This window comes from Bison bison, unplaced genomic scaffold (assembly GCF_000754665.1).
Source record: "Bison bison bison isolate TAMUID 2011002044 unplaced genomic scaffold, Bison_UMD1.0 scf7180017864053, whole genome shotgun sequence".
NCBI lineage: Eukaryota > Metazoa > Chordata > Mammalia > Artiodactyla > Bovidae > Bison > Bison bison.
In genome coordinates, this window is record NW_011494625.1 from 4,782,690 (window position 1) to 4,798,867 (window position 16,178).

General features: G+C 43.4%; 1 protein-coding gene across 16 annotated transcripts in view; it reads left to right on the forward strand.

The window, feature by feature from the left end:
• The window catches only part of SYCP2L (synaptonemal complex protein 2-like), a 70,958-nt gene that overhangs the window by 52,520 nt on the left and 2,260 nt on the right, over window positions 1-16,178 (forward strand). For 4 of the 16 annotated variants that reach the window (XR_824935.1, XR_824945.1, XR_824937.1 and 1 more), the window contains 8 exons: window positions 595-701; window positions 1,738-1,829; window positions 2,033-2,132; window positions 2,238-2,296; window positions 11,633-11,772; window positions 12,171-12,287; window positions 14,331-14,523; window positions 16,128-16,170. Coding sequence is in view for 4 of the 16 variants with exons in the window: in XM_010835863.1 (XP_010834165.1) it covers window positions 595-701; window positions 1,738-1,829; window positions 2,033-2,132; window positions 2,238-2,296; window positions 11,633-11,702 (428 nt within the window). In the remaining 12 variants the exon portion in view is untranslated. Of the gene's footprint in view, window positions 1-594; window positions 702-1,737; window positions 1,830-2,032; window positions 2,133-2,237; window positions 2,297-2,851; window positions 4,080-8,291; window positions 9,370-9,878; window positions 10,491-11,632; window positions 11,920-12,170; window positions 12,288-14,330; window positions 14,524-16,127; window positions 16,171-16,178 lie in introns of those variants that run through there. The other 12 variants (XR_824939.1, XR_824941.1, XR_824938.1 and 9 more) reach the window with 12 other exon arrangements.

A 16,178-nucleotide genomic window follows, 5' to 3' on the forward strand; every position in this document is an offset into this window, starting at 1 on the left:
TCTTTGGAAGGAATGATGCTAAAGCTGAAACTCCAGTACTTTGGCCACCTCATGGGAAGAGCTGACTCATTGGAAAAGACTCTGATGCTGGGAGGGATTGGGGGCAGGAGGAGAAGGGGATGACAGAGGATGAGATGGCTGGATGGCATCACTGACTCGATGGACGTGAGTCTGAGTGAACTCCGGGAGTTGGTGATGGACAGGGAGGCCTGGCGTGCTGCGATTCATGGGGTCGCAAAGAGTTGGACACGACTGAGTGACTGATCTGATCTGATCTGATCAGTTGCTCTGATTCAAGGTGCTGGGAAAGTTTGTTGAAATGAGCCCTTGCCAGACAGTGAGTTTTGGTGGGAAGCTGCATGAAGCATCAACTGAGGACTCTTGGCTCAAGCTGGTCTGGTCAGTCACGGTTGGAGTCAGTCTTGCTGCAGCCATGGACTTCTGTGGGTCACGAAGTCCGTGACCCACAGAAGCCAGCGGGTCTTCTGTGGGTCATGCCTGAGTTTCTAAAGGACTCTGGGCAGCAGGCAGGCTGAGCATACCTACTTTGAGCCCTTTGTTAGTTTTACTTAATGTTCTATTCTTCTTGTGCAGAAGGCATTTCAACTTCATCCTTAAACGTTCTGCCAGAGAACTTAAAAGGTTCTGTGATGATCACTGCTTTTGAAAACTTCACTAGAGAACTGAAAAGAAACTATGAGGTAATGGTCCAGTAAAAATGAAAAGCTAGCTCGTTATGCATTTGAAGTAACAGGTTCACATTCATTAACACCACTGTGGTCCTTCCTGTGTGAAGGTGTGCCTGAGTCTCTGGGGAGGTACATTGTTCTAGCTGTGGTTGCTGAATTTAATGTCTTTGTGAACTGTGGTTTGTATTTATAAGACAGCTATTCTGGGGACTTCCCTGGTGGTCAGTGGGTAAGAATCAGAGCTTCCGCTGCAGTGGGTGTGGGTTCGATCCCTGGTTGGGGAACTAATATCCCACATGCTGCACAGTGTGGCTCTCCGCCAAAAACCCAAAAACAAAATCCCAGCTTAAACCAGGGCAGCTATTCCATGTCCATTTGCTCTCATGGGACCAAATGGACCTGTATGGAAAGGCTTTGGTTTTTGTTGATTGCAGTCTCAGAAAACTGGACAAGCGGGAAGCATTGATTTGGTCACAGCGATAGACAAGGAAGGGAGGACCAGGGGACTGTGGGGATGAGAGAGGCGTCTGGGACGGAGACGCAGGTGGACTGGGTGTGGGTGGTCAGCTGACTAGGGCAAATCTTCGAGACGCCACACATGCAGGCTGTCACAGAACCTTGTCTGCAAGAGGACTTTGAAACCATTTGTGTCCTGTCCATTTCCCTACTGTTTATAAATCCTTAAGTAATTATTTGTTAGCACATTTGAGAAAAGTACTTATGATCTCACCCTAACGTATATTCATTGAACTAACTTGAAAGATCTCCAGTCTTATTTTCTGCAATACTAATGTAAGCTGGTTTATAATGGAAATTTGTTTGTGATACTCAATATGTGTATCCGTGGCATGAATACACGTTTTCCTATTTTAGCTTATTGTCCTTTATTGATATCAAACCTGAGGTAATATATGAAATGCACAGTGCTTTAGTGATGTTTGCTGTGAATATTATGTGCGGGCAACATCTTTTTAATATGAAGACTACATCCAATTTATGTAGTTCTGTTTAACCCGGATGTGCTCATTTTGTTGTTGTTATGGTTTAGATTAGGTACAGAAGGAGCCCACTTTATTCAAAAAATGCAAAGGAAGTACCAGATTGCCTGATAGAACTTTTAAACCAGATACATCATCGCAGGTAAGTGTTGGGTTTCAACGCAAGTTTATGGAATTGTGATTCCTCAAAAGAACATTTCCAAGGGGAAAGAAGAGAAAGGAGATGTATATTCTTAAGACAAGAAACATCTAGAGAAAAATATGGAGTATCTTTGCAATAAGATTAGAGATGTCTTTGTCACATCCAGCGGTCTGGTGAAATTTGTTGCTCTTATTTTTTCTCAGATTGAATAAACTGGAACAGTTTCACAGTTTTGTTCTTCAAGAGCTGAGCAATCTTGACAAGGATTTCGAGGTTCTTCAACGCCTTGAGGACGATGTTCTGGTAAGTTCTTTTTGTTTGGAACATTCTCTGTGACTTAAGAGAATGTGTTCTGGTGTAGAAAAACTGTCAACCACTTCAACCAACCCACCTCGTGTTCAATTTTAGGAATTTTGGGGGAAGCAGTCAGCTGACCTGAAATCATTCTGTGAACTGCAGCTGCAGAGGTATTTTGTTTGTTTTTTAACAAGTATCTTTCCTAGAAGTATCTTCGTTGAAGTAGGAGGTATTTAACTAAAGCATGAGTGGTTGATGTTAGTAAAACCTTACTTAGGTAGCTAATTAGCTGCATCTTTTCTAACCAGCTGCTTCTGTGGGACTCCCTGGGCATAGAGTATGGCTTACAATACCCATCAAGACATATACATTTTGAAAAGCATAAAAAGGATCATGAAAACTTCATTTTTTTTTTTGGATACACATTGTTTTTTTTTAAGCAAGATTTTAAAAATTAAAACAGATTTTGACAAAAATATCGAGGTTCCTGAGTGAACAGTTCATTTTCAGTTAAACTGAACTGTGTACTTGATAGAGTACATTCTACACACCTTATATACGTAGTATATGTAGACATTTTTTTTTTTTCAATTTTATTTACGTGGTTTATTTTTGGCTGCGCTGGGTCTTTGTTGCTGCACCAAAGTCTCTCTAGTTGTGGTGAGGGAAGGCTGCTCTTTGTTGCAGGGCACAGGCTTCTCATTGCAGCGGCTTTCTCGTTGCAGAGCAGGGCTCTAGGCGTGCGGGCTTCCGTAGTTGTCGAGTGTAGGCTCAGGAGTTGCGGTGGACGGACTCAGGTGCCCCCGAGGTATGTGGGAATCTTCCCGGACCAGGGATCGAACCTGCGTCCCCTGCATTGGCAGGCGGATTCTTAACCACTGGACCACCAGGAAAGTCCAGTTTTAAACATGTATGTATACATTTTAAAACAACATGTGGGTTTATCTTGTTGGGTGTTCCTCTCACTGTGGTTAGCCCATGTCCATTCTGAGGCTGCTGCTTCTGTCCATTTGGAATCGTTTCCTCTTTCTAGAGGGGAGGAAGTGGGCAAATGGATAGTGAAGTCCTTTACTCTGGTGCTTGTGCCCTGGGAGGAATTCTAGTGTTTTTTTTCTTTCTTGAATCAAAAGGGATCCCTATATAAATTTACACTAGCTAAAGCCTTCTCTATCACATAAGAATCAGCTTTTGTCACAGAAATCTGTCATGTGGTTTCAAAAAGGATATTATTCTGATCATATCAGGTATTTCAAACCAGAACAAAAACTGTCAGCGTTTGAATTAGCCATCCTACTGTTTTCTCAGTTAATACAAGAAATAACATTGACAGTGTAGCCTCTAGATTTCCAAAGTTCTTCCAAACACACATCCCACTCTGTGCACTGTTCATTACGCATGATGATAGTGGATAGCCATTTCAGATCTCTTCACTAAATGCCCATGGTTGTTAAGAATGGTTCTCAGGCTGGTTGGAGTTAAGATCTCTTAACACTTTTAAAATTTATTGAGGATCCCCAGAAAGCTTTGGCTTTGTCAGCTGTCTGTGAATATGTTCCACGTTAAAAATTGAGACTGAGTTTTTTTTAAATTTTAAAATAGTATATTTATTGTCATGTAGGAAATATTCTGAGACAGTTTTTGAAATGTGTTCCTTTAAAAAGAACAGTAATTGTTGATGTATGGCAGAAACCAGCACAATATGGTAAAGCAATTTTCCTTCAATTAAAAATAAGTAGATTTAAAAAATTAAAAGAACAGTAATAAATGTTTACCTATTGATATAAATAACAGATTTTTATGAAAAATAACCAGACTTTTCAAAACAAGAACTATGAGAAGATTAGTGTTTTGTGCTTTTGCAGATCTCTAATGTCTGGCTTAATCAGTTCAGTCGCTCAGTCATATCCGACTCTTTGCGACCCCATAGACTGCAGCACACCAGGCTTCCCTGTGCATCACCAACCCTCAGAGTTTACTCAAACTCATGTCCATCAACTCGGTGATGCCATCCAACCATCTCATCCTCTGTTCAGTCTTTCCCAGCATCAGGGCCTTTTCCAGTGAGTCAGTTCTTCGCATCAGGTGGCCGAAGTATTGGAGCTTGGGCTTCAGTATTAGTCCTTCCAATGAACACCCAGGACTGATCTCCTTTAGGATGGACTGGTTGGATCTCCTTGCAGTCCAAGGGACTCTCAAGAGTCTTCTCCAACACCACAGTTCAAAAGCATCAATTCTTTGGCGCTCAGCTTTCTTTATAGTCCAACTCTCATATCCATACATGACTACTGGAAAAACCATAGCTTTGACTAGATGGACCTTTGTTGGCAAAGTAATGTCTCTGCTTTTTAATATGCTGTCTAGGTTGGTCATAGCTTTTCTTCCAAGGAGCAAGCATCTTTTAATTTCATAACTGCAGTCACCATCTGCAGTGATTTTGGAGCCCAAGAAAATAATGTCACTATTTCCATTGTTTCCCCATCTATTTGCCATGAGGTGATGGGACCAGATGCCATGATCTTAGTTTTCTGAATGTTGAGTTTTAAGCCAGCTTTTTCACTCTCCTCTTTTGCTTTCATCAAGAGGCTCTTTAGTTCTTCTTCACTTTCTGCCATAAGGGTGGTGTTATCTGCATATCTGAGGTTATTGATATTTCTCCCGGCAGTCTTGATTCCAGCTTGTGCTTCCTCAGCTCAGCATTTCTCATGATGTACTCTGCATATAAGTTAAATAAGCAGGGTGACAATATACAGCCTTGACGTACTCCTTTTCCTATTTGGAACCAGTCTGTTGTTCCATGTCCAGTTCTAACTGTTGCTTCTTGATCTCTGTACAAGTTTCTCAGGAGGCAAGTCAGGTGGTCTGGTTTTCTCATCTCTTTAAGAATTTTCCACAATTTGTTGTGATCCACACAGTCTGCCTTAATAAGGGCCTCTATATCTGCTTCTGAATTCCATCCATCGTGACACCACACATCAGGTAGGCTCTGAAAAACTCCACTGTATGTTTGTAGAGAGAGTAGGAATGAAGGAAGCAAATTTTGTGCTAGTTTTCATCACAGTATTACCAGAATAGTTTTGACCTCACAGAATCTTTGAAAACTTAGACATCCCAAAGGCTCACACTTTGGGAACTGCTGGTAGTGGGGTGTGTGTGTGTGTGTGTGTGTGTGTGTAGACTGGGAAAGTTCTGCTTTTATTGATGGAGAGAGAAGGAAGGGGGTGTGGCTGGATCTTAAAGGCTGGGTGTGAGTGTACATTAGATTTGTGGTTTCAGCATCTGAATGGAGCTCTCAAGTGGGTAACCGGATAGTCAAGACTGAAACTCATGGTGGAGGGTCTGACAATGAGACCGGATGAGTTGACTTAGGGACCAGTTACAGAGAGAAGTTGTTCCAGGACAGAATCCTCGGGATGCTCCAGGGAGCTGAAGTTTGGTAAGGGAGAGGAAGCCAGCAGAAGAGGGCGAGAGGATGGTGCGAGGAGGAGGTGGTGTTGCAGAGGGTGAGAAGATGTGTGCGCATGCATATGTAGTGAGAGGTCTGGATTCTAGGAGATTTTCATCAAAATGTCAACCATGGTTATTTCTGTGTGGTGACATTTTAGGTGACTTGACTTTTCTAACTTAGGCTGTTCTGTATTTTTTTAGATGTAGTGCAAGATATAAATGACTTTGGGCTTCCCTGGTGGCTAAGATGGTAAGGAGTCCACCCTGCACTGCAGGAGACCTGGGTTTGATCCCTGGGTCAGGAAGATCCCCTGGAGCAGGGAATGGCAATCCACTCCAGTACTTTTGCCTGAAGAATTCATGCAGCAGTCTGACGGGCTACAGTCCATAGGGTCGCAAAGAGTTGGACACCACTGAGCTACTAACACTTTCACTTTCATAAATGACTCTTGTGTAATTAACTCAAACAACATAACATTTATCAAGTAAGTGAATTTTCCTCTCTCCCTAACCTTCCCTCTTTTTTATGATCCAGAGAGAACTATCTCTTTAGTATATATTCTTCTTGATTTTTTTTCTGTTTCAGTTCAGTTGCTCAGTCGTGTCCAACTCTTTGTGACCCCATGGACTGCAGCATGCCAGGCTTCCTGTCCATCACCAACTCCTGGAGCTTGCTCAAACTCACGTCCATCGAGTTGGTGATGCCATCCAACCATCTCATCCTCTATCATCCCCTTCTCCTCCCGCCTTCAGTCTTTCCCAGCATCAGGGTCTTTTCCAGTGAGTCAGTTCTTCGAATCAGGTGGCCAAAGTATTGGAGTTTCAGCTTCAGCATCAGTCCTTCCAATGAATATTCAGGACTGATTTCCTTTAGGATGGACTGGTTGGATCTCCTTGCAGTCCAAGGGACTCTCAAGAGTCTTCTCCAACACCACAGTTTAAAAGCATCAATTTCTCGGTGCTCAGCTATGTTTCTATGTTTACATAAGAATATATACAAACATCTTGATAAGTTTCAGTATGTGTATTTTAAGTAACATAAATGACATACTAAATTTTATGTGCATTGTTCTTCCTTTGTTCTCTCAGTAACAGAAGTAGGATTTCTTTCCGAGTCAATAATAAGGATCTGCTAATTTTTAAAATAACTGTAGCTGTTCTAGTTTATGGGTCTATTATACTTTCACATTTGATTTACTGTTGATGAGCATTCAGATTATTTTAAATTATCACAAACAAATCTTAGTGAATACCCTTGTAACTGTATCTTGAATGACTTTCAGTATCAGGGAAACATTACAGTTTTATTTGGGGAAAACAAAAATAACAAAATCTCCAAGTCAAAATAGTACTAAAAGAGGATATGGATAAAAGCCTAATCTGGGCTAAGTATATTAGAATTCCAGCCCTAGTGGGGAATTGGATCTAATGCGAATTAAATGTATGTGTTATGATCAGTCATGTATAAGAGAAATCAGACTCCAGAAGCTGAACCAAATAGAGGTTTTGTTTGAATCCTGTGAGCAGTAGCCCAGAGGGATTTTGTCCAAGGCTGAGCTCAGTCACGTCTGACTCTTTGAGACCCCCATGGCCCGCTAAGCTCCTCTGTCCATGGGATTCTCCAGGGCAAGAATACTGGAGTGGGTTGCCGTTTCCTTCTCCAGGGGATCTTTCCAACCCAAGGATCAAACCTGTATCTCCTGTGTCTCCTGCCTTGCAGGCAGATTCTTCTCTGGCTGAGTCATTGGGGAAACCCATCCAAGGCTGGTACGGCAGCTTTGAGTGCTAGTTAGGGACGCAGGTTGTTTTCACTTCCTGCTCTGTTATCTTTCCTTTGGCTTTGGGTTTCATGGTCACAGAACAGCAGCTCTACCTTCAAGCACATCTGCTCTCCAGGCAGGGAGGGGCAGGCAGATGGTGAAGGATTTGGTAAAAGATGTGTGCCAGTAGACTCTCTTTTCTTTTTAAAAAATTAGGGAAATAGTTTTCATGGAAGCTGAATCAGTAGACTTTTGTCTCCATATTATTGGCTGGAACCGAATCACATGAAGCTTGTTAGTTACAAGGGAATCTGGGGCTACAGATTTAAGCTGAGCTTGTTACTGTCCTCCCGCAAAGTAGGGTTCTGTTAATAAGGAGAAAGGGGAGTATAGATGTTGGGTAGGTAACCAGCAATGTCTGTCATGCCCAAATTAAATTGTATGTGCTGAATGCAGGAGAAGATTGAGAAATAAATCTCAGAGGTGATTCTGTCTGTTCTTCTCAATGAGCACATGCCCTAGTGTTTGCTTTAGGATGGGAGAATATGGGCCCTACCCACCTCTTGTTTTGTGAACCTCCAACTGGACTCAGTCTGCTTATTAACAATGGGCATTTTCCCAAAGGTCAGACCAGCCACTTTAACTGGCCCTCCCTCCAAGAAATAGCTGTCTTTTCTCCAACACCAAAGGAAAAAAAAAAAATCATGCATTAGACTGTGGAGAGATGATATGTGAGTCTTGAAAGCAGCATGTTTAAGAGATTTTTGAGAGTGATTTTGACCCTGGGCAGTTCCCCCCAGTGCAGTGACCTTAGCTCCCAGTGGAGCTAAGTTATTATCTGAGTTAGGGAGGTAGCCGATGACAGGGAGTGACATTCACGTTGGCTCCCTGAGTTCTAGGGCCTAGGAGGGGGATGGTTCAGGCTTCACTAACAGCTGTTCTCCTGTTCCCTTTCCACCAGCCTGAGCCACGGGGAGGAGACAAAGCAGCCTCCGGCCACACAGGCTGTGCCTTAGTGCTCTGTGCACGTTCACAGCAAGTGGAGTTCATGAGACCTGCCAAGTCGGGATAGACTGAAATATGTTGGTCGTTTGTCCATTTGGTCACAAAGGTTTACCTTTTGTATTTAAATTTGGTCAGAAAATAAGAAGTTCAGGATGTTTAGCAACTTGGAGTGATGGTGCCCTTTTTTTTTTTAATTTTTGAAAGTAAAATTGATTTTTGAGAAGCAGCTTCAAGTATTTGGAGAAGGGAAACCTCAGCATCTGTGTGTATATACCACTTAGCGTGTCTCTTTAAGGGAGAGCTTACTTTGGGATGAAAAGAGCTCAGATGAAAATAGTGTTGTATTTTGAAATAGTTATTCTTCTGTTTGGCAGATATTCTGGTTTCTCTGGAACTTTAACAAAACTTCCAGCTTTAGCAGAGGAGAAATATTCATCTTTTGATAATTACTAAATGCTCTAATAAAGTCTGGTGCGTGGAGTTGTATATACAGCTGACTGGATTTATTTTAGAAAAATGAAACCTACATAAGCTAAGCCCATCTATAAGGAACATGATTGGATAACTGCAGTTAAAGACTGTACACTGAAGGCCAGATTTTACAGTATATAATTGTTATATAATATAGCTTAGTTATAGTTTAATATGCCTAAAACAGTCTTTATAATCCCAATTTGTCATTTTCCTTGAATTTTTTAATGAGCTATGTTTTAGTATATTGTAAGCTATAAGAGTATCAGAGCACTTATTTAATAGCTTCTTTTTTTAAGATATGATTAACATTTAAATCAGTAGACTTTGAGTAAAGCAGATTACCTGCCATAAAGTGGGTGGGCCTCGCCTAATCAGTTGAAGATTTTAAGAGTCAAGACTGAGGTTGCTGAAAGAAGCGATTCTGTTTCAAGATTGCAGCCTAGAAACCCTGCCTGAGTTTCCAGTCTGATGGCCAGCCCTGCAGATTTCACACTGGCCAGCTCTCACAATTTTGGGAGCCAACTGCTGAATGATATCTCCCTCTCTCTCTTTATATACAATTTATATGTGTATATGTTATATATATGTTTATATGTTATATACACATATAAATTGTACATCAAGATATTTATATCTATGTGCTATTGGTTGTCTTTCTCTGGAGAATCCTGACTAATACAGGTCTCCAATCCAGTGTAGTTGAGACCTCTCCCAGGAGCCTACGGAATGCAAGGTGTGTGTTTGTGTGTGTGTGTGTGTGTGTCTGTGAATGTGTCTGTGTGTGACAGGAAAGTGTAAGGGGGTCAGAGTGGTTAGAACATATGGACAATAGGTGTCAGTTCAGCATTCTGATGCTTTTAGAAAATGAGTATGCTAATTAAGATACAAACAAAACAAAACAAAAAACCTCGGCTTTGCCTTGGGTCAAGGAAAGCTGGAGAAACTTGTTTCCACATGAACTGGGATCTGTTGAGGCGGAGGCCCAGCTGTCCTTGGCTGAGCGCTTACGTTTCTGGTCCTTGAATGGTTTGATTCTCCCGTTTATGATACGGTTGTTACTACTGACCAGATAATAGAGAAGCAAAAGCAGACACTGTCTCGGATCCGGAGGACTGGCCACTGTTGACTGAGACCTCTCTTGCTGGGAATTCAGGTAAGCTAAGCTGGGGTTGCTGGATCTTTCTCTACGTGCACGGCACTTTCGATTGTCGCCACAGGACATGGTGGCTTTGCGACCTGTTGACTTGGGCAGGGCGACTCGTGCCCCTGTACGTTTCTGGTGAGAGTGGCCACAGCGGGGGGTCCAGGGGGAGGCTTGCGGGCAGAGGACTGGGCTTGGTTTGCATGCCTGCCTCATGGCCTGTCCGCAGGCTCCCCCTGAGGCACGTGCTGGCCCTGCAGCTGCTCCGCTTCCCCAGCAGTCTATCAGCTCCTCCTCCTGGGCCAGGTGTGTGCAGGGCTCTGGGACACAGGCCTTGGCTTCCGCAGGTCACCTTCACCACCGAGATCAGAGGCATCTGTCTGTCTGCGTGGGCTGCAGCTCAGGCTTGTTCTCGGTCTTCCCCACCCCAGGTCCATATTCTCTTTCCGAATGTCTGCGGTGTGCATTCTGAACGCCCACATCACACCTGATGACAGCCACCTTCCCAAGGCTCCTCCTTCATTCCCGCAGCTGTGTGAGGTCAGGTTCTGGGGGATTTACGTGGCTGTCACCTAGCGGTTCTGCTGCTCAGCTTGCACCTGAATACACAGTGCAGTTGTTATCAAAAGAAGGGAAAACTTCAAATAGACTCCCAAAGTGCGCTTGTTCACCCGTGGTGACGGCGTTTCAGCTGTCTGGGTCGTTCTGCTCGAGCCAGGAGTAGCAGAGTGGTGTTGGGAGCTGAATCAGGTGCAAACAGTGGTCTCAGCATTCGGCTTTGGTTCCCCACGGGACACGGGGAGACCGAATCCTGACACCTGGAACAGCACCAACAGCATGTTCTTGCAGTTTTGCGGTAACCCCTGTTTTCCTCTAGCAGGTACTCACTGGTTGTGAGCCCTTCTTTCTTTCTTTTTTTAATTGAAGGATAATTGCTTTATAATATTGTGTTGGTTTCTGCCATACATCCACATGAATCAGCCATAGATACATACATATGTCCCCTCCCTCTTTAACCTCCCATCTTCCACCCAGAACCTGAGCTCTTTGAGCAGAGACCCTGTTTGATCTCTTCACTACTTTATTCCAAAGCCCTGGTACAATGCCAGCCACATGGGGGGCACTGGAGAAGTGCCTCCTCATTGTGGAAGGATGGTGAGTCCTGGTAAAATCCTAGGTGTTTAACCTCTGGGATTTGCTGAGACAAAGTTCCCTCCCTGTCTCATTGGAAAATTCCTCACCCATTAAAGCTAAGCCCAGACACTGTCTCCTTTGGAAAAGTTTTCTTGGTAAGCAGTTTTCCATATTTCTATTATTTTACATGTTTCTCCATTTGCTTTATAAGACTATGAACTCGGAAGGGCAAATATTTCATCTGGGTCACTTCTGTATCACCATAATAACATACAGCACTGGGAAGGTAGATTTAATGAATTTTGCAATTGAACATGACTATTTCCAGAGTTTATCAAGGCTCATAGGATTAAACTGGACTTAAAAAATAAAGGCTAGCTCTGTACACAGACCATCTTTGGGACAGTGCCTAAACTTTGAGAGAAATTTGCAACTTGTGATATTTATCATTAGGGTCACAGTCAACAGGAAAGTGAAGTTCATTTCCCTTGAAATGTGTGAACTCGGTCTAGGCAAAACCGTGCAGAATTTTTCCTTTTGTTCTTCAGTGCTCAGGTGTCACAAATGCAGATGCCTTCGGGGGTCACCTGGGTGAACAGGCCAAATGTAAGAGGATGAGTGGTGGTAACTGGTCACACAAGAGCACAGCTCCCATCTCAGGGTCAGACTGGTGCGTGCAGATGCCAAGGTACCTGCCAGGGCTGGAGGGTGGCTGTGCCTGCTGCAGCCCGGCTGCACTGTCAGATGGGATCTGGCTTCAGATGGGGTCGTAACGGGGCTTCCCACGTGGCTCAGGAGTAAAGAAGCTGCCTGCCAATGCAGGAGACGTGGGTTCGTTCCCCTGCAGGAGGAAGTGGCAACCCACTGTGGTGCTCCTGCCTGGAGAGTCCCATGGACAGAGGAGCCTGGCGGGCTGCAGTCCGTGGGGTTGCAAAGGGTTGGACATGACTTAGCAGCTGGGGACACACACACAGGGTTATAATGGGCTCCCAGTGGGTTGCTTCCAAGAGCCAAACTGACTGATTCACGAAGTGCTCAGTGAGGGTTTGACTTTCACATCTGCTTGTCCTCCTGGTGTCATCCCAGTGTTTCCTGAGTGCTGCCTCTCAAGACAGAAAAATGACCTACAAATCGAAAGCTTTTGCTCCCCCACCTACCCATGACTGAAAGTCATGTGTTACTGAAGGTCAAGGGATATTTTAGGTGAGTGTCGTTTAGGTGTTGTAAGAGTGATTATTATTTTAACTTGCCCTGGAGTAGAACCCTTTATTTTTTATTTTTAGAATTCTTCTTTAATGTGAATATAATTTGATTTTGAAGAAATCCTAAATAATAAATTTAAGTGGTAATAATAAACTGAATAATAAAAACACATTGAATTTCTCTTTATACTGAGAAACTGAAACTTATTTAGGTGAACGTTTGTCATGTACAAGCAGCTTTTAATTTGCAACAAGTTATTAGGCTTTTAATGAACGGGTTGCACCCACTGTTTAAGGTAAGGAAACCCCAGGAGGTGATGGGGAGGTCTGTGGCCCCCGTTTGGGGAGGTGAGGTGAAGTTTCCGCTCTCCAGGGCCACCTCCCACTCTCCTCCGCTCCTGCTCTTCAGGATATTCTGCCCCATCCTTGTTACTGTCCAGGAATTTAAGCCACTTCCTAAGCAGACTTGGAGCTCTCTTGTACCATTCTGCGCATTGCTGTCAACGTCACATTAAACCTCTTCTCTCTACACCGACACTAGGCCAGTCTGTGATCTGCCCCACGACCATTAAGTCTGCCTCAGGCTTCAGACCCACTCCTGAGCTGCTGCAGCGGCCTCCTGTCTGCCTGACCCTGCTAAGAGAGTGCCCAGGGCTGGAGCGTGGCTGCACGTTGCTTGTGCCCAGCCTAGCCTCTTCAGCCAGTCCTGCACTTTCCCCTGGGTCGTGCTGTGTAGCTGTTTTTGTTATAACCTTTCTATCCTCTGCTTGCTGTGCAGAACGCTAAGTCGCTTCAGTTGTGTCCGACTCTTTGTGACCCATGACTGGAGCCCGCCAGGTTCCTCTGTCCATGAAATTTTCCAGGCAAGAATACTGGAGTGGGTTGCCATGCTCTTCTCTGGGGGATCTTCCTGACCCAGGGATTGAACCTGCATCTCTTACATCTTCTGCATCAGCAGGTAGACTCTACCATTACCACCACCATATCCTCTCTGCTAGTCTACTCTTAACTTTTCCTTACGAATGACCGTTTTCTGAAAGAGTTTAACTTGGTATATGAATACTGCATAAAGGTAACATTGTTATATAAAAGCCCACTGCTTACTGAAATGAATTACACCTCCAAAATTAATTGCTAAAATATAACTTTGTTAAAAAAAAAATTCCTGAGTAATAGGTCATTTGGAATAGCATGCAGAACACATTTTAACTTCTTTGAACCGAATAAAAGGAATCATGACATACTTTAGTGTAAAAATCAATTTATTATACAACAATCATACAGATGCTTTTTATCTACAAGGAAAAAATGGCTTCTCCTGCCTCCCTGGCCACCTCAGTCATGATACTATGTTCTTAAGATATAAGTGTTTTCCAAGGAAAATCAAAAAAGTGCTATCCTTATTTTCCAAATAAGGAAGTCCCCAGAAACATAAAATGAAATGGAAATACTGGAAAGAACTAGACTGGTTTCTTACACAAGAAATGAAGTTCTGTCCATCATAGTAACCTTTTGCCTTAAAAATACCTCTCCAATGTGGGGAGGACTTTCCCCTCAATATGTCTAAATAGTTTAGTATGTAATTTTGATGGGTTGAGATTTCTGTATTTAATTCCAGTAAGTGAACATTCTTTTGTTTGAAAAACTGGAATAAACATATGCTTACCATACTCATATAACTGTTTTCATTCTTATGAGTGAGGAGAAATTTATTTGGGGGGAAAACTTCCCTTTTTTTTTCTAACAAATTATACAGAACTTTTTTTAAAACAGCTTTGCTTTAGGAAAATCACATTAAAAGTAAACATTTTGTTTAAAATTGTAACACTTAATAACAGGTGAAGATAGTTACCTGATTCAGTTTTTGTGACTAAGACTTCATAACCCTGTATTTTTTTTTAACCAGCCCTTGAATGGTTTAAGGCTATAAAGTGTTTCATGAAGCTTCCCTAGGATTACAGATCAAGTCAGAAGTAAGCATCCTGAAGCCTCTATCCAAATCGAGCTGGAGAGTGTAAACTAACCGAGCTTCCCCTTTTATCAGCGGTTTCCAGCTGTCTGGGTCTGCCTCGGCTGAAGGACGCCTCTGTCCTGGCCGTGTGGGGATGGAGCCCACGGGAGCCTCAGGAACTGCAGCTGCGAGGCTGAGTGCAGAGCCGGGGCCTGATGACTGAGGGGAAGCTGGAGACAGCAGCTGACCCGTGACCTCTGCCTTCTGAGCCTCATTTTTACCTGCGGTGAGTGCATTTTGATAACATTGTAGCTCCCCTCTGAGACCTAAAACTGCACCAAAGTCTAGCTCCTCCGAGGGGCTTCCTCCCCAGTCCGTCGAGGACTTTGTTACGGGAGCAGGGAGAGTCATACTCAAAGCGAGCCCTTGTTTTAAAGTGAGTTTCTGGGAGGACACAGTACTTAGAGCTGTGCAGGCATGATGTGATGGAAGGAGGGGGTTGAGCACCCTAGAACAAGACAGCTTTAGGAGACTAGAAAGACCCAAGAGAAAGCGGACATCAGACGGAAGATGTCTGTTCCGGAGAAATGGGTCCACTGGCAGAGGAGGGGCTAGAGGGCACGATGCCCTCGCCGTGAAGGCTGGTAAGGTCAGTTGCCTTTCAGGGCAGCGGAACCCCGAGGGGCATTTACAAGAAACAGACGTTGGAAGTGTCAGTATGCCCAGTGTCAGTGTACACGTCAGTACCACAGTCCGTGTTTTTGTTTTCCCATTAAAAAAATTTTTTTTCAAACGGAAGCTCAGAAAACAGAAATGGTCCCCAAAGGACAAAGTCCTTTTGTGCTGTAATGTGTTGGGGCATTTAAGCCTCTGATGTCAATGTTACGACCTAAAAACTTCTTAAAGTAAGGCAGGAAAGCAGAGAGAGTGTCAAAGTGCGCAAATCTCGTTTTTACAGGGTATGAATTATTTTATAGGGTGTAAATCTGTATCAGATCTTCGGATAATACCCTGTTTCCATTCTTGGGACAATTTAATGGTAGATGACCGCCCTGCCCTTGGGGAGAAAGGAGTGGTCCCTCTCGCCTTCCTCTGTGTGCTTCTCTGCGGGGCTCGGGTTACCCGAGCAGGGCAAGGGTGTGCTGGGCTTGCCAAACCGGCGCTTTTTACTGCGGGCAGTGCTGGAACCTTTCCATAGCCCTCTCTTTCTTCCTATTTTCAAAAACCTAACCTGTAAAGACAAACAGCAGCTATTTGGGGATAATATTCTCAAGTAGGCTCTTAAGAAATCGTTGACAAGGTCAGTATCTATTTTTCCCTCGATGCTCTATTAATTCTAACTTACAGATAGTCCAGTGACAGATCATTCTAAGGGCCCAGTGATGGAGATTAGTGGGCTCGAGTCCTTGTTCAGAGAGGAGATAGGCAGCCAAATTCGGATCCTACTTTTAAAATGAACACTGTTATCCTAACCCAGGGTACCTTAACATAGGATGTAGATGTGAATGCATGAATAACTAAGGAAACCCAGTTAAAACAGAAGAACTAGGCCTATCCAGAGCCCTTGTGCTATGAGGGTCTGGGAGATTTTTCTTCAAAATAAAAAAGGAATAAAAAACTATTACCATGTCACTAAGTTGAGAATTAGGAGTAATTGTGGGAATCTGAGATTCTGGAGACAAGACAGACTTGAGAGAGAAAAGGGGTTGCTGGGTTGTCCATCTATGTGACCATTTTAATATTTTCTGGGGTTGATTCCTAAAGGAACAAATGGACTGATTGTGTACTGACAATTATTGCTAAATATAGATTAGAGCATACCCTGTATTTAGAAGATAATAACATTTTGTTTTAAACATTTTAATCTGAACAAAACTAACTTATTTGCAGACTTGCTGTGAGAAACAGTGCTCCCTGTGCCCTGGCTCTGCAGGTGTGTAA